The sequence below is a fragment of the Helobdella robusta genome (genome assembly GCF_000326865.2).
Source record: "Helobdella robusta unplaced genomic scaffold HELROscaffold_39, whole genome shotgun sequence".
NCBI classification, from domain to species: domain Eukaryota; kingdom Metazoa; phylum Annelida; class Clitellata; order Rhynchobdellida; family Glossiphoniidae; genus Helobdella; species Helobdella robusta.
In genome coordinates this window covers 1,127,454-1,146,733 of record NW_008704865.1, presented here as the reverse complement: position 1 = coordinate 1,146,733, position 19,280 = coordinate 1,127,454, and the positions used below count along the sequence as shown (strand labels likewise).

Genomic DNA, 19,280 nt, shown 5'->3' with positions numbered 1-19,280 from the left:
ACAAAAAAGGTAAAGACAACAACATTCATAACAACATCAACAAAAAAAAGTGACACCAACAACACAAAAGGAAAGAACAAATAACAAAAGCGACACCAACAACAGAAGCCACCGAAACAACTTCAACCTCAACCAACAACAAAAGCCGCAACAACAACATCAGCGACGCCAGCGACATAAGCCACAGCAGTAACTTAAACTACACCAAGGATATCAACTCAAAAAAATGGGATGTATTTGTTCGATGATTAGAAAGAGGAATGGCTTTGATGATTCTGTATACCTCGATGTTAGTTTACAAGTCTTCTTCTTCTTCTTGGTCAATTATTTCGCAATTAAACTTGTCTGCACGTTTGATTGTTTGTCTTTGTCTTTGTGTGTGTGTGTGTGTGTAGTGTGTGTGTGCGTATGTGTGTGTGTGTGTGCATCGATTTACTCACATATATTTATTTACTCGCGGGTCTTTTATGTCAGACTGCGTCTGAATGTCAAGAACAAAATTTTATTATACGTTAATGAATGTTTATTTTTATCCTATATAAAAAAAATGTGGACAAACAAGAATATAAATGTCGCTGAGCGCATTTTTGGGTGGCAGTTTTTAGAAGGGTTTCTAAGTGTAGATCAATTAAAATCATTGCTCGTCAACGAAATGCGTTTAAAAACGTTGGTCCACTTATAAACATCTTAAAATAACCAGCTAAAAAACATCGAAGCAGAAGCATCAAACTACGAAACTATTAATCAATCAATTAACCAATCAACCACCCAATCATTGATCAACATCTAACTATAATTAACCAATCACACGAATTTACATTAAGACAATCATACGAATATTTCTAAAAAAAAGTCGAACGCAAACGTTCAACCACAAACACCCATTCATCCAACATCAAATAAAAAACAGCCAATCACAAACGATAAACCAGCCAAACAACCAACCAATCACGTCCAGGCTCCACTGACAGACCCGCAGAAGAGAAAATTGAACGAAACATGGGCACTGCTCTCCATCGAAATCGAAAAGAAAGGCACGCGCATGTTCAAACTTCTCTTTCACAAGAATCCCTTCATAAAAAATCTTTTCCCGTTCCGTAACTTGGATGGAGATGAACTGGAGAGTGACCCCTCCTTCGTGGCTCATGCTCACAGATTCATGAACACTCTTGGACAGGTTGGGATTCCACTGCATTTCAAGTAGTTTCTAATGTATTAATTCATGTTAATTGTTTTTATTAAATTATACATTATCGTTTAATTTTATTAAACTGTTACTTTTTAATTGAAAGGTGATGCACAACTTGGATCGCTACAAAGAAATAGTGGCTCCACAGCTGGTTGAACTTGGAAGAAGGCACGCCAACTTCATCGGCTTCAAGCCCAACTACTTCAACCACTTTGAGGAAGCCATGATGGATGTGTTCAGCGAGGACCTGGGACCGATCGTCTTCGATGTAAAGGCTGTCGAGGCGTGGAGAGTTGTCTTTAGGTTCATCTTGATTGAACTGAAGAGAGGATTTACACTGGCACTGAGAGACAGAGGCAAGCAGATGAGAGAATGTTGCGAGCAGCAGTACCTGCAGTACCAACGCGAACAACAACTCAAAGAACTCCGCCAGAAACAGCAGCAGATCGAAGAAATGCAGAAAATTCAGCAGCAGTTGAAACGTTTGGAGGCCCAACAGGAGCAAAAAATGAGGGACATCAAAGAAGAGCAGTTGGAAATGGATATATTAATACATAATGAACAAATGGAAAAACTTGAAATGGAAAAAAGACAGTTTACATCAAGTTCGTCACAAATGACATCAACAAATTCATAACCATCTTAGTTACTGTCAAAATCAACCAATGTTTCTGTGCGTGTGAAGTTTATACAATTGGTTGCTTATCGTTTCCTCCCGATTGCCAAATTGTTTTTGTGCCAATGTAATTTTCAACAGAATTTAATTTTTACAATTTTATATTTTTATTAAACCATAATATCCTAAAGAAACATGTTCATTTGTCACTCTGAGAGATCGACCTCCAAACCATCATCAATCCACTTCTTGTTTACTTTTGCTTTCCGAAATATTTCCTCGCTCCAGAAATATTATCGGCTTCACTGTAAATATTTCATGTTACTAAGACTTCTTCAAAATTTTTGGAGACCTCTATTTTAGTTCCAGATTAAACAACAAATCATTCGACAGTAAATGAAAAATGTGATACATTGAAGCAAAAAGAAATTTTCCTTTGCCGAATTGTTTATTCAATATTCCGTTCTCAGTTGCTAACATTTTGAAAATGTAACGTTTGTCGTGGACAATATGAAACGAAATGAAGATTTTTATGGTTTTTTTTCATCAGGTTACCAAGGTGCCCAGTTATTCATTTCTTTCTTCCTTAAACCAGTTAACTCCATCCACCTCCATTCACCAATATCTAAACAGATTAATATCTGAAAATCATGTCAACAATGCATTTACTCGTTCATTTGTTTAAATATTTGTTTTCAAATGTCTATTTTTTATAAAAACTAAACCGTTCAGATTTGAAGTTTTTAAAAATAAATTTCTGCTCTTAATCTCATGCTGCAAAATTTGTGTGGTACCATGTTGGTTCTCTCCTCGTTAAACAAACCTTTTATCAACCAAAAAATTTCTGTCCTTTATTATGCAGTTCTGACCAACACAGAGCTGCTTGCTTAGTGCAATCAAACGCTTGTGCCTGTACCACCAAAGTTGAAACACCTACGTAATGAAAGTTGAAACACATACATGTACGTGCACGTACGTGTACACGCAAGCAAGCACAATGCGTACCCTCGAGAGTCCAACTATGGTGTTCGAAGCGATAAAAGTTGATAACAAGATGACTAGTTTGTTGAAATAGGGAAAGGTGTTAAGCATGGCTTTGTATTCTCTGCAGACCCGTACAATCTCTACAGTGAGATCATCATGAGAAAAAAAAGAATATCTACCTGGAATATCCATAGGAGGCGTAAATATTAATAATGGAAAAAATATTAACGCTGCTGAGATGTAGTTTTTGAGAAGAATTATGAAAATTAGTTGGACTTCTCATACTTCGAATAAGGATGTATTAAAACAGTTCGGTTATGAAAAGATGAAATTACTACAGATAATCCAATTGGGGCAGTTAAAGTTTTTTAGTCACATCATGCGGAAGGAAAGAATGGAAAATCTAACAACTACCTACTGGAAAGATTGCAGAGAAAAGAGTTCGCGTTCAATAACGAGTAACATTCGTAAAGTCCTTGTGTCACTTGTTGAATATCACCACATTTCAAATCTTACAAAGTATTAAAGATCGGGTTTTGTGGAGGTCAATGGTCGCGAATGTCCTGAAAGAAAAAAAATTGGTATTTTCAAAAGGATATATAAATAAGAACAAATTAAAATGCATTTTATATAGTAAGTTAAGTAACAAATCATTTGTGAAGAAATGATTTATTGGAAATTATAACCTAAATCTCACTTTCGTTGAAAGTTATGTAAATAGACTATTTACATTTTTTGGTATTTTCATTTTTATCATTTAAATTGAAAATGATTTTAATCAAAATGTGAATTAAATAGTTTAATTTGATTATTTACTTTGCGGTTTTTGAATAAAAGTTGAGATTAGTGTTTAAGTTATTAGATAATGAATAAATGTTTTCTTGATAATGACATTAAATTTAAGTTTTCAATTCAATTCAGTTAAAGAAGTAAATTATAAAATTTTATAAAATTCATCTGAAATCATTTGTGGATGTAAAGATATAAATAAATAAAGATTAAAATATTTCATTAATTTAAAATTAATAAATGAAATGAAATAAAAAGATAGAAAAAATTAAAATGTTAAACAAACTCTGAACTTTAATAGTTTAGTTTAGTCAAAGATCAACATAGAATAAAAACAAATACCATTTGATTGAATAATTTGTAATTATAATCTAATTATAAATTATAAAAGCTAAAGAGGATTGTATTTAATTAATTTAAATGTTACTAACCAACCCTTCTTTTTTTTTTTAATATATAATTAACTAATTATTAAATTAATCTAATTTAATTTAATTAACTTAGTTAATTAACTTAGTTAACTAATTTTTAAATGTTGTAAATTTATTTGTTAATTTAACTAAAGAACTAAGACGAGGATAAGACACAATGCTAAGATTTCTTAAATGCCTAAAACTTTGAAAGCTAAAGAAGTTTCCGATCAGATGAGTTGAGTAATTTAATAAGTAATTTTAATTTAACATTTAAATTTAAATGTAATTTAATAAGTAATTTTAATTTAATATTTAAATTTAAATGTAATTTAATAAGTAATTTTAATTTAATATTTAAATTTAAATGTAATTTAATAAGTAATTTAATAAGTAATTTTAATTTAACATTTAAATTTAAATGAAATTTTAAATGAGTACTACACCATACTGTACTGTACTGAATATTAGTACTTCTACTTGTTACTAACCCATGTTGTTTGATTCCCCAATCATTGAATTAAAGTTAATTTTCAAACTCATTAAAATTTGATTAACAAAGTTATTTAGAATAGCTTTTCCTTGCAAAACATTTTAAAATCAAATCTTTATTAATTTAATCATATTCAGTTGAATAAAAATAAATAGAATTCGGATGTGATGTTAGTGCCAATGACGTAATAAAAAAAAATTTGTGAAAAAGGATATTGTTGGATGTAATTTGAAATAAACTGAAAATCAATTATGACGAGCAACAAGCCCCCGATACATTTTGGGTCTTTGTCACCCAGACCTTCACCTCCTGACTCCAAAGAACTTGAAAAACGTTTCACCAAAGTTTTGGTTAGTATGCCTAAATACGTATACACATTTTCTATACTATGCTGTTCTTAAATGTTGCTGTGACATTCATTTTTTCTCATGTAAGGTGTGGAAATTTTAAAATTTATTTAACTTTTATTCAGTATCTATAATTATAATATATGATATAAAAATAAAAAAAACTCTGCCTAACTTTTATTCAGTATATATAACTTAAAATAGCCTGAAATTTCATTTTAGTTTATAGTAAAAAATTGATATAACATACTACACAGAACTGTATGGATCTGCCTCCGGATAAGGTCAAGTTGCTCAAGAGCTACGATGACAATAAAAAATGGGAGCTTATATTGGATCAGGTGCATACAAATTATTATTATAACTATAATTATTACTATAATTATTACTATTATCAATATTATTACTATTAAATGTTATTATTATTGTTATTATTTGTGATCTTTAGCTATGTTAGTGCTAGAAGTAGAGATGTAACTTATGAAATTAAATAAAGTTTTTTAAAAAAAATAACATTTTTATATTTATGCACTTATACTTATTTATTAACATTACATTATAAAAATTGTTCATGCCTATAAATAAATGAATGAATGAATGAATGAATGAATGAATGAATGAATGGATGGATGGATGGATGAATGAATGATTGAATGAATGAATCGATGAATGAATAAATGAATGGATGAATGAATAATAAGCAAAATATAAATATAAAAAAATGTCTGCTCAGGAAAAAGTGACAGCCAAACAGCCACCAGAGTTTTACCTCAAACAGCTGAAACATCATCTAGACATGGCTGGTCCTAAACTTCCCAAAGTTTGTTATAAATACTGATTAATTACTGATTAATACAGTAATCTAGTAACTAGAATTTTTATGATATAAATACTAATTAACGCATGTACACACAGACACCCGTACACACCCACATACACACACACCACACACACACGCACATACACTAATGATTGCATGTTATGAATTTGATGGCATGGCTTTTTACAATTAGTGACTTAATGACTTAATGGTGAATGTTAGAATATATTTTAATCTTTGTAGGTCCTTTTATTTGTTTCTTCTAGGTGCTTAATTCATGCTAAAATTAAAATAGCATGAATATATATATATATATATGTTGGTAATAGACCATAATTTTTACAATATTCTATAAATTCTACCGAATGTTTGGCGTTAATATGTTTGTAGTTTTACGAACTAATAATATATTAACGCCAAACATTCGGTAGAATTTATAGAATATTGTAAAAAAAATTAAAAAAAAATATATATATATATATTAATGTCAGAGCTAACATTTATACCATAAATATTTTTTTACCATAATTTAACAATAATTTATTTTTTAATTAAGTTTTTTTATTTTTTTTTATAAAAATTTGTTTTTATTTGATTTGATTTTTTTTTATGTTTTGTTGTTGTTTTTTTCATAATTGCTTTACCTTATGATTGCTATTACGATTAACCCCTCTTAACCTTTGAACTTTGAACATTGAACCTGGTGGTGTGTGGTGTGTGTTGGTGTGGTGGGTGGGTGCAGAGTGTCAAGGGAACTCCTTCCTTCACCAGACGCATTGCTAGTAGCTTTCGAGTGAGTTCTTCTTTCCTGTTAACTATCACCATCATCATTGTCATCATCATCATCGTCGACGTCATCATCGTCGTCATCATCATCGTATACATCAATTCAGCAGCAGCAGCGTAAACACTAGGAAAGATGACGAATGAAGCACGCACACACGCACACACATACATACACACACACACACACATACACACACACACCACACACACACATCGCAACTTATTTTGAGGAAAGGAATTCACTTGAAAATATTTAAACTAAATTACTGTTACACACTCATGATAAATGCTTATAGGCACACTTACCCCTGTTCACTATACAGCCACTCATGTACATATTCAGATACAGATGTACAGTGTGTACATACATAGTACGGTACTACATACACACAACGTACACACACATACTTATATAGTACACCAGCAATTACACACATAAGTGAGTACATCCGTCGTCCGTATGTATATGTATACACTCATTTTTGCGTAGGCGTACTGTACAATCAGCGTTACACACGCACACACGCACACTGCAGCAGTTAAGTACATTTCAAGCAAATAACAAACACTCTCATAATGAGTTAAACATCCAACACGTGTGTGTGTGTGTGTGTGTGTGTGTGTGTGGTGTGTGTGTGTTTGTTGTTCACTCATTAACAACTGTTCATAGGTTAGTTAATCATAGGATAGGTAGCTCAATCCATATGTGTATTTTAAAAGTACACTCTACTATACACTTTCCACACGCACGCACGCACGCACATGCACACATTCACGCACACACACTGGACTGCACATTTACATCTGTTATGTTTGTTTGCACGGACTTGAAGCTTTCTTAATGTTATATATTTCTCGGCAATCTTGTTCAATTTTTAATCATCCGCACTCATTTCAGGACGGCATCATCGTCGTCGTCATCACTGCATCTTCTTCATCATCATTTCATCATCAATTTATCATTTCATCATCACCACAAACGCAAATAAGGTTTATTATTTCCCACATCAGCTACATCTTCGCATTTTTTTAACAATCCACAATCGTTGTCATCATCACCATTTATTAATTATTCCATGACCTAGAGGCTAAGGCAGTTTTTAGTTTTAAATTAATTCAATTTGGTAGAAAATTGATTTTTTTTGAAAAATGATGTTTAATTTGATTTAATTAATTAATTTTTTTGAATTACTTATTTTGGTTGTTTTTGTTTTTATGATATAATAATTATATATATATATATTTATTTATTTGTAAATAAATAAATTTATTTTCAACGAACGAATTAAATTAATGCCCTGGTGTGATTTACTTACGATGTTATTAGATTAATATAGTGGCATGGATCTTTTCTCCCTTCAATTTTCACTTTAATATAATTTTTAATTTTATTATTATTTTTATTATTATTATTGTTATTTTTATTATTATTATTTGGGAATGTCTTTGGAATGGCTAGAGTCGTTTGCTTTCCTTGGTTCATGTTAATAGTGATGATAGTAGTAGTAGTAGTAGTAGTAGTAGTAGTAGTAGTAGTAGTAGTAGTAGTAGTAGTAGTAGTAGCTGAAGTAGTAGTAGTAGTGGTGGTGGTGGTAGTAGAAGTAGTAGTAGTAGTAGCTGAAGTAGTAGTAGTAGTAGTAGCTGAAGTAGTAGTAGTGGTAGTGGTGGTGGTAGTAGAAGTAGAAGTAGTAGTAGTAGTAGTAGTAGCTGAAGTAGTAGTAGTGTAGTAGTAGTAGTGTAGTAGTAGTAGTAGTAGTAGTAGTAGTAGTGTAGTAGTAGTAGTTGTTGTTAGTAGTCGTAGTAGTTGTTGTTAGTAGTCGTAGTAGTTGTTGTTAGTAGTCGTAACAACAGTAACGGTACAACATCAACGATAATGGGCGCAAAGTTAGTAAACTACAATAGCGAAACAACAACGAGTTAGCTCAGTTGGTAGAAGCGTCATTATTATTATTTGATCTGGAAATGGTTTTATATGATTCATTCATTCATGTATTCGTTTTTTCATCATTCATTCATTCATTCATTCATTCATTCATTCATTCATTCATTCATTCATTCATTCATTCATTCATCTTTGTACGAACCAGCTCAAGAAGACATCATCCGATATGACATCAACGCAAGTATTGCGAGATCTGGAGATATCACTAAGGACTAATAACATTCAGTAACATCCAGTTGTTGTTTTTGCTGATGTTGTTGATGTCATCTTGTTTTTTATGTGTGTGTGTGTACAACTGTGTATGTGGGTTTGTGTGTGTGTTTGTTTGTGTGTGTGTTGTGTGTTTGCCATCACCATACCACATAAAGATTGTATTGTGAGCAAACTTTGAGATAGAAATATGAAATGAGATGATGATCAACCAACCAAACAATCAATCAACCAATCAATTAGTGTTCATCATAAACAATTAATGATATTTAATAATAATAATAATAATAATAACAACTAATATTATTATTATTATTATTATTATTATTATTAACCAGCTGGGTGCGAGACTTCTTGAGTGACCAGCTAAATGGATTGGACATATTAGTGGCCTATCTATCTTTGGCCCTCTCTGTTCTCAGGTTACTAATATTAAATAAATAAATAATTAAATATATAAATAAATAAATAATAATAAATAAATAAATAAATAATAATAATAATGATAATGATAATGTTGCTTAGAAGTTTGAAAGATTGTTATTCTGCATAATTGATTTAATAAGCTTATAATCAATATAGGGTGTGTTGCTTTGAAATTACTGTCTATGGTGATGATGATGATGTCAGGAATTATGATGATGATGATGTCTGAAGTTACGATGATGATGATGATGATAATGATGATCATGTTAGTGGTATGGGGATGAATAAATTATGCCTAATTATGCTAATTTGTGTCTAGGCTGGAAGTTATGAACAGCAGCGCCAGCAGTGAGCATGACGGTAGCCTCATTAACACATCAACGACGTCATCCACTGTTTGTTCTACGTTGTTGACGTCATCATTCAAATGATTTTTTTTGTTGTTGATGTTGTTGATATTATTTATGATGTTTGTTGATTTGCTTCTCAAATGTTTTATCGTGATGTGAACGATTGTTAGTAGCGCTAAAAGTTATAATAGCATTAAAGATGAAGATGATGATAAAAACGATGGCAATGTTAATTGTTAATGATGATGGTGACGAAACTATGATTAGAATCAAATCCACAGACACACACACACACGCACACGCACACACACCTCACTAATCCTCAAAGGTAAACCCAAGTCGGAGTTCATTTCTAGGCAAATCTGCATCGACCCTAAGCAAAAAAATGAAGCAGAGTCACTCGAAGTTGGGTCTGGCCGACGCCATTGACGACATCCACGTGGGGGTCCAGTGTCTCAGGGCCATCATGAATCACCAGGTTCGTTTGCAAACTGTCCAAATTTTTACCAAAAAGATTTTTGTTTTTTTGTGGTTTTTGTTGGTTATGTTGGGGAAAGTATTGTTGATATTTTAAGATTAGCATGTTTTTTCTTTCTTTTTTTAAATGCTTTGTTGTTAATTTAAACTATTAGTGGTGTTGAATGAGTTTTGTGGTTAGTCCTCCATCTCAGTTTTAGTTGCTACTCAATTTTTTTTTTCTGTTTAAATACGAGTGGTCAGTTCACTTTCACTGTGCACGTACAATATTTTTATAACTAAAATTGAAATCATCGTCGTAGTTTTATAACCTGAACACCACCGCCATACATTTTGATCACCATCGTCATCACACTCAGCACGGTTTCAACTTGGTCTTTCAACATACGCAAGCCATCAACTGCATAACGCTGAGTTTGAATCATAAAAATTTAAGGTACATTTCGCGGTTTCCATTTTTTCATATTTTATGGTTTTCTTATTAATTTGTACATTAATTAATTAATTAAAAGATTGATTAATTGACTAATTATTTAAACGCCAGAACCAAAACCCTGGTTCTCGAGTTACTAGCCGCAGTGTGCTTGGTCAGTGGCGGTCACGAGATCATATTCAAGGCTTTTGATAACTTCAAAGAGGTAGGGTTAATATTTTGGAGATTCATTTTCTGTATTGCTAAATACTGTAGTCCACTAAAAACCTGTTACTAAGTAGTATTTAGCTGATTTTTGTTAGATACTACTGCTAAATTAGATACGTATTGCTCAGTAGCGTTTTTTTATTCCTTGACACTTTTTTCTAAATAACGTTTTGGTTGATACTTTTTTATAAGATACTGTTTTTTTTTACTAGATACTCATCACTTGTTATGATACTGCTCACTACTTGATATGATACTGTTCATCATTAGATACTCATTACTTGATATGATACTGTTCATTATTGGATACTCAACACTTGTTATGATACTGTTCATCATTAGATCTCGTTACTTGATATGATCATTATTAGATACTCATTACATATCAAGTCGTAGGTAGAGTAATCGTGAAGATTGTTGAAATAAGGATTGCATTAATTAACGATATTTTGTTCTGCTTTCTTTTTTATTCGTTCATTAGTTTGTTCATTCGTCCGTTGATTTATTCATCCAATGATTATGGTATTCATTCATTCATTCATTTATTCATCCATTCATTCATTCATTTATTCATTCATTCATTCATTCATATTCATTCATTCATTCATTCATTCATTCATTCGTTCGTTCGTTCGTTCATTCATTCATTCATCCATCCATTCATTTATTCGTCCATTCATCCATTCATTTATTCGTCCATTCATTCATTCATTCATTCATTCATTCATTCATTCATTCATTCATTCATTCATTCATTCATTCATTCATTCCTTTATTCATCCATTCATTCATTCACTGATCATTCAATCAATCCACTAATTCTAGGTCTGTGGCGAGAGGAGGAGGTTTGAAACACTGATGAGAAATTTTCTACACTTTGAAGAGTTTCACATCGACTTCATGGTAATAACATTATTGTAATAATAATAACAATAATAATATTTATTATTATTATATTATTATTTATATTTTCATTTTTATATTTGTGTTTATATCATTTATTTGTTTATTATTTGTAAAATTATGAGAAATTTGCTTTCCTAATGTGAATTCCTTGAAATCACTGAAGTCAGTTTTTGTAATTATAGCTTATGGCATTCATTCACGTACACATTCTACAGTGGCACCTATGTATATTAAAAACTTACGATACTTTGCTAATGAATTTTAAAAACCTTTCCCATTAATCTACTGTATGCGATACGTGAAGATCTTCTTGTAATCGAATCCAGTTACTGCGACACTTGTGCCAGGCATCTTAACCATTACACTATCGTGTTTTCTACATAGGTGGCCTGCATGCAGTTCATAAACATAGCAGTGCATTCGGTGGAAGAAATGAACTATCGGGTACATCTGCAGCACGAGTTTACTCTTCTTGGACTGGACCAGTATCTTAATGTTAGTTGAGATGTAGTGGTTGGTTGATTGGTCAGTTGGTTGATTGATCAGTTGGTTGATTGATTGGTTGGTTAATTGACTGGTTAACTTGTTGATTAACTGGTTAACTGGTTGATTTATCCAGTTGGTTAATATTGATTAATTAATTAATTATATTTTTATTTAAAGTTAATAATGTTAATTTCAACTACGACACAGACGTTATCGAACTCAGAGAGTGACCGCCTGCTGACCCAAGTGAATGCTTACATGGACAACAAGATCGAGGTCCGCTTGCTACTGGAAGACTCAGACACGAAGAACATGGCGCTCGACCACGCTGCTGAGTTGGATAGTGAATTGTCATTTGTTAGCATTCGTTGTTGCTCCGTTGTTGGCGTATGTTGTTGTTGCTGTTGTTTTGATGGAGTGTTTCTTTGCTGTTGTTTCGGTGTTGTTGTCGTTTGGTAGTTGTTGTTGTCTCTGATTTTGTTAATGTTAGTTGCTGGGTCGCTTGTTACACTGCGAGTATTTATAGATGTTTCTGATGTAATTTTGCTTGTTGGAAAAATATAATTGCTCGTGGTATGAATGATTGGATGGAATAGAATGACTGCGATAAAGTTACCTGATGAACTAACTCATTTGCCATATCATCTACCAGTTGAAAGAGGACATGATCAAAAAAGAAAATGACTGGCTCTCTAAAATAGGTCCGAATCTTCTTATTCCTAACTAACTATTTGCTATTTGATCAGAGCTTGTGTACTTTCGTCTTAAAACTTGACAGTTTCACATTCTTCAATCCAATCTTGTTATATTTTTTAAAAATTTAATTCATTGTTTAAATATGGCTATTTTTTACTTGTTATTAATTTAAAGTTGATCTGGAGAAGCAGCTGAATGAAACGAGATCGGCACTGGAGAGTTACAAGGTGGCATCATATTGGGATCTTTATATTTTTCATTCATTATGCTCCTTTGTTTGGTTCTATGTTAATTTGCTGGATGCATCATTTTCCATATCATTTTAATGTTCACACACATCACACTCGTATACACACCACACTCGTACACACACACACACACGTACACACATTTTCATTAATATAGGTGGACAAGGAGTCTGAATTAGCCACACTGAAGGAACAAATAAAACGCAACAGTTTTGCATCCAGTCTTCCACCGACCCTCCCAACATCCTCTTCATCTCCTCTTTCTCCTCTTACTCCTCCCTGCCCACCCACGTCACTCAACATACCTCCTCCACCGCCGGCACCACCGATGATGCCACTAGGAGTCCCTGGAGGGGGGATGATGCTACCCCCTCCTCCACCTCCCATCATGGGATTTGGAAAAGTGAATGGTTGGTTGTTTTTGTCGGGGCCTTTAGAGTTTTTGTTGTCGTTGTAAGATGTTGAACTTTACAGAGCTGAGTTAACACTTCGCGGATTTTAATATTTTCAAGCGTTTTTGTTGTTGGAATGTTTTTGTAACGAGTGAACGTTCGTCAATCGACACCGTTAGGCACTGAACATTACTTGCCTAAGTGGCTGTTCACAGATTTTGTTACACTTACTTGCTATTGGCGCGTTTCCTCATTTAGTTACGAAAATGTATGTATAAATTTTCATAAATTATAGACCAGCGACAACATCATCAACTTACACATCACTGAAAATTGCTTCTACAGCCACAGTGCCCATCAAGAAAGTCCTCCACCCCCGCCACCGTCTGCCCATCTTGAATTGGGTGGCCATGAAACCGAACCAAGTCAAGGGCACCGTGTTCGCCGATTTGGATGACGAGAAGTTGTACCAGGTTCTGTTGCGTTAACTATCAACTCTGTTGTTGTTGTTGTTGGTGTTGTTGTTGTTGTTGCTGGTGTTGTTGTTGTTGCTGGTGTTGTTGTTGTTGTTGCTGGTGTTGTTGTTGTTGCTTCTTCATCACCTCACCCCGTCTTCATCATCTCACTCCGTCTTCATCATCTCACTCAACATGGCGTCAACAGACGATAGACTTCCACAAATTTGAGGACGTGTTCAGACTGAATCAGTTCGCCCTGGATGCCACAGATGAGGTGGACGGCACTCCAAAATCCGAACGAAGGTTCAGTAGGAGACCCGAGGCTCCCAGTTTGCTGGAGCCCAACCGATTGAGGAATGTCGGTTGGTGATGATGGGATAGTCTGGCGGTGATGGGATAGTCTGGTGGTGATGTGATAGTCTGGTGATGATGTGATTCTGATGATGTGATGATGGAGGTGATAGAGAACTGATTGTGATGATGGATTCCAAAGATCTTTTTTTTTAATTTTCTTACACACGCCAGCCATAACTAAGAGAAAGATCGAGATGTCAAATGAGATGGTTGTCTCTGCTATCCAGAAGTTTGTTGTGCGATGTGTGATGTAACGATTAGATGGGATGATAACTGATCGTGAGACTTACACACACACACACACCACACGCTCACACACACACACAGACCCACACACACACACCACACACACACACACACACACAGTCTCAACCTGAAGATGCTGTCACTGGAACGTGTGGAAGCCTTACTGCGAATCCTGCCGACGGAGCAAGAGGTCAAGGCCTTCAGGGAGTACGAAGGCGAGAGGAAGTCAGTTGAGGTGTTGGCTGATGAGGATAAGTTTCTTATCGCGGTTAGTTGGGGAAGACCCCCATCATCATCATCATCAAAATCTTCACCATCATCATCTTTATCATTTTCGTCATAATTACCACCATTATTTTCACCATAACCATCTCCACCATTTCAACAATTAATTGTCTCCATTATCAACGTTTACATCATTTCCTCGCCAGTTAACGAGAGTCGAACGACTACAGCAAAGATTGAAGATCATGAGTTACATTGGAAACTTTTTCGACTCGTATCAACACCTACAACCAGTTTGTTTAATTAATTAGGCTCTTAATTAGAATCTTTAGGTAGTTAATTATAATTAGAATACTTGTTGGATAATTTGTTTTATATCTTTTCGTTTGGTCGAACAACAATAGAGTAACGGTTAAAGGCACCTGGTTTTGCGTTGTCTACTCTTTGTCCCTTGTTCAAAGGCAAACAGAACCTTGCCTATCATATACGTATTTGGCATTCACGTATTTGCTTGCGCTGTGTATTTGTTTGTGTGTGTGAGTGTGTGTGTGCGCGCGTGTGTGTGTCGTTGTTGATACCTGTTAGTATTCAACTCATTTATTTCCTTTTTCAGTTTTGTTCTCCCTCTTTATGTCGTATCCAAAATTGTCATATTTGTTATCAATTTTATTTCGTCATCGTCATCGTCGTCGTCATCATTGTCATCATTAACATTAGCGTCAAATTCATAATCATCATCATCATCATCGGCACCATCATCATCATGATCATCATCAACGCAGCAACTAAACGCCATCATAGCTGCTTCCATGGCCATCAAAAATTCAAAGAAGTTTAAAACAGTTCTCGAGGTTCGTTGGCTGACGGAGGGCAGGTCGATTGATTGATGGATTGATGGTTGATTCATTCATTAATTCATTAATTAATTCATTCATTTGTTCATTCATTCAATCGTTTGTTTGATGGTTCATTTATCCATCCATTCATCCATCCATCCACCCATCCACTCATCCATCCATCTACTCATCCATTCATTCATCCATCCATCTACCCATCCATCCATCCATCCATCCATCCATTCATCTATTCATCCATCCATCCATCCATCCAGATATTATTAGCTCTCGGAAATTACATGAACGGTACTAAGAGAGGACCAGCCTATGGCTTCAAACTTCAGAGTTTTGACGCCGTGAGTTATGATGATGATGATGACGGTGATGATGACGGTGATGATGATTATGATGGTGACGTCATTTTGACATTAATGATTTTCCAGAAGGCGATGAAATGATTTATAATAATAATGCTTATAGGAGTTGGGTGATTGTTTAAATGTTTATAATAATTGTGGAGATCAAATGATTGCATATGATATATATGTATATATATATATCATTAATATATTATTATATCACTTATCTAATTACTTAATTATCAGTTGTTTTTATTAATTCATCATTCGTCCATTCATTCATCTATTCATTCATCTATTCATTCATTCATTCATTCATTCATTCATTCATTCATTCATTCATTCATTCATTTATCATTCATTTGCTCACGTAAATCACTAACCATGCAAAACAGTAGCGGTACATAAATTCAATCAGAGACAATGACCACATCACATCATTACCGCATTATCATCATCTCAGCACCAATACACCGCATCATCATGACATCACCAGATCGTAGATACGAGGTCAACATCAGACGAGCATCGTCAGTCACTCACTCACTTCCTCGCCACTACCATCACCAGCAAGTTTCCTGACCTTCTGAACTTTGACCTTGAGTTTCAGTGCGTGGAAAAAGCGTCTGCGGGTTTGTCTTGTTGACGTGTATTAGTTTGATATCTGGATAGTTAGATGAATGGATGGACGGTTGAATGAATGTGTGGATGAGTTAGCCGAATGAGGAATTGATAGTAATTATGTTTATAATTTATTGCGGTGCTTTTGAGTGTTTAGTTTATAATGTTTGACTTGTGCTAGTCATTTATTGAAGTTTTCATGTTCAAATCTATGAAGCTTGTGTGTGTAAGATTGTGTGTGTGTGTATGTGTGAGTGTGTGTGTGAGTGTGTGTGTGTGTGTGAGTGTGTGTGTGATTGGTTTAGTAAGATTGATTTTTAAATTCTTGTTTAACATAATATTTTAAATCTATTTATAAATTAACATACAACAAATGAATTAATTTATACATTTCACTTTTTTATTCATTTTTTTATTTCTTTATTCATTCATTCATTCATTTCTTCTTTCACTCACTACAGTCTCCCTGGACAACATACTGGCAGACGTGAACGAATTGGATAAAGGAATGCAGATGGTGAACAAGGAGATGGACGGATGGAAAGACAGAAGCTCTCCAGTGGTCGCTACCCTCACCGAGTTCACTTCCAGGTCTGCTGACCTACTCAAGAAACTACACGACGACTGCACCACAGCTCAGGTTGGCAGGTGGATGGATGGACGGATGGATGGACGGATGGATGGGTGAATGTATGTATGAGTTGTTGTGATTGGACAGATGAATGGACTTTTGGATAATTAGGCATGTGATTGGATGGAGAAATAAAATGAAATAAATGAATGTCATGGATGAGTTTATGATTAATTAATTAACTAATTTCCATCCATCCATTTACCCTTTCATCCATCCATCCATCCATCCATCCATTCGTTTTTGTAGGAATCGTACCAAGCGGTTGTAAGTTACTTTGGCGAGACCAGCAGGACAATGGTGCCGACAGCCTTCTTCTCTCTCTTCGTCAGATTCACTAAGGCGTATCGGGTGAGTGACATGTTGGTGGGCGTTGTTCATGTGGGGGTGTTTATATCCTTCTGATGACGAGATTGAATGATGATGATAATGATGGTTTGGAAGATGATGGTAATGATGATGATGATGGTGGTTTGGAAGATGATGGTGATGATGATGATAGTTTGGGAGATGATGGTGATGATGATGGTGGTGGTTTGGAAAATGGTGATATGATGATGACATGAAAGATGGTGACGTTGATGATGTGATGAAATGGTGATAATGAAGATTGATAATGATCTGAAGTGAATAATGGTCTATAATTAGATTGGGGAGGATGTTGATGATGATGGTGATGACCACGGTGGCACAGATGATGGTGATAATGATGACAGTTCGTCTATGATGCACATTCACGTCTATGGGCTGAAAAATTGCAACATGAGATTTGCGAAGTAGCGAATCAAAAAGAGGCACACACATTTTCTTAAATGTTGTATTAAGAAAATGTAGTACAATTTTGGGTTTGCCTTTAATGTGTGATATACTCAATCATTCTTATTAATCAATCAACTATCCGATCAGTCAAACCAATCCATAATTCAATCTATTCAATCAATCAGTCAATCAATCAATCAATCAGTCAATCAATCAGTCAATCAGATTATTCAATCAACCAACCAACAAATCAATCAACCAATCAAATCACCAGCAATCATTAGTTGATCTTGAAAATTGGAAGAAGCAGGAAACATTGCAGTCTGTTTCCAGTAAGGAAAAGTTGAAGGGAAAGAACCAGGTAACATTTTGATGACGACTGCGATGGTGATGGTGATAACAATGATGGTGATAATGATGATGATGATTGATTGATTGATTGATTGATTGATTGATTGATTGATTGATTGATTGATTGATTGATTGATTGATTGATTGATTGATTGATTGATTGATTGATTGATTGATTTTGCGGCAGCTGGGTGGTGCGGCCGGTGGCGCCAGCGTGGCCAGCGAGATGAAGAGGAAGTTCAAGCAGGTGAAAGAGAAGAGGGTCATCAGTAGGGAGGAGGTCTACCACGGGGCTCTGGAGGACATCCTACTTGGTGAGGATGGTGATGACGACGACGATGATGATGACGATGATGATGACGATGATGAAGAGGATGATGATGAGATGATGGTAATGATTGAGATGATGATGATGTTGATGGCTGGCTAGATGGTGTGTTTGCTGAAAGAGCCCATATAAGTATAATAATTAATTAATCAATCAGCTACTAAGTTAGTTGACCACTAATTACCCCTCTGCTTCAGACCTGAAGAACGAACCGTACAGACGAGCGGACGGTATCAGAAGGAACAACCGCGCGAAGCCACCACCAGCGCCACCACAGCCACAGCCACACGCAGCGGCCGCCAACGTCAACAAAACCGTCGTGGATGGCGTGAAGACATGACTAGAGTGATGCGTACACTAATGACGTCATCATTCACTCATTCATTGTAAAGTTCACAAATCAATTTTGTTGTCGTCGCCATCAAAGACATCAGCTAATATTACAGCAAACACGCCATCCATAACGTCATCAACTAGCGTTAACATCACGAACAGCAATTCGGTAATAATGGTGCTACAAACAGTTGCAATGACATTAACATCGTAAGTAACATTAAAAACGTCACAAAAAATAACAATGACAACGGAAACAACTATGTAACAAAACAAAATACTCAACCAATATTGGGATGTCCTCCTTGTTTTCATTAATGTGATCACACAGCTATATATATATATATATATATATATATATTACTGATTTTAATTTTATGTCATTTTTGTTATTATTTAATATACGATGTCTATAATTATTATAAATATTATTATTATCGTTGTTATTTTTAATAATAATTTGACGATCTACATGGCTGGAGCGAGCTCTTGTTCTAATTGCTTTGAAGCTTTTTTTCTTATTTTTCTCTCTGTTTTTGTTATGATTATTGTTGTTGTTGATGTTGTTGTTG

The 19,280-nt window shown here is 34.4% G+C and overlaps 2 protein-coding genes across 2 annotated transcripts; both read left to right on the top strand.

The window, feature by feature from the left end:
- Positions 1-226: 226 nt before the first annotated feature.
- HELRODRAFT_176761 (hypothetical protein) lies at positions 227-1,826 on the top strand (the record flags this gene model as incomplete). Its single annotated transcript, XM_009024107.1, has 3 exons — positions 227-289; positions 959-1,177; positions 1,293-1,826. The coding sequence occupies 3 exons, from the start codon at positions 227-229 to the stop codon at positions 1,824-1,826; spliced, it is 816 nt and encodes a 271-aa protein (XP_009022355.1).
- Positions 1,827-5,615: 3,789 nt separating this feature from the next.
- Positions 5,616-18,722, top strand: HELRODRAFT_192864 (hypothetical protein). The gene is made up of 22 exons (XM_009024106.1): positions 5,616-5,648; positions 8,522-8,601; positions 8,925-9,008; positions 9,332-9,407; positions 9,691-9,840; positions 10,199-10,275; positions 10,384-10,477; positions 11,305-11,382; positions 11,770-11,880; positions 12,079-12,228; positions 12,973-13,225; positions 13,553-13,680; positions 13,871-14,027; positions 14,191-14,248; positions 14,386-14,533; positions 14,697-14,783; positions 16,182-16,317; positions 16,768-16,946; positions 17,187-17,288; positions 17,971-18,057; positions 18,232-18,361; positions 18,573-18,722. Exons 1-22 carry the CDS (start codon positions 5,625-5,627, stop codon positions 18,713-18,715), a joined length of 2,532 nt encoding a protein of 843 aa, XP_009022354.1. The 5' UTR covers positions 5,616-5,624; the 3' UTR covers positions 18,716-18,722.
- The last annotated feature ends 558 nt before the right edge of the window (positions 18,723-19,280 follow it).

Coding starts and splice junctions, on each gene's coding strand:
- HELRODRAFT_192864 (XM_009024106.1), top strand. CDS start 5,625: ATGGCTGGTCCTAAACTTCCCAAA. Junction 11,383..11,769: donor AGTTTCACATCGACTTCATG/GTAATAACATTA, acceptor TTTTCTACATAG/GTGGCCTGCATGCAGTTCAT. Junction 11,881..12,078: donor GACTGGACCAGTATCTTAAT/GTTAGTTGAGAT, acceptor ACTACGACACAG/ACGTTATCGAACTCAGAGAG.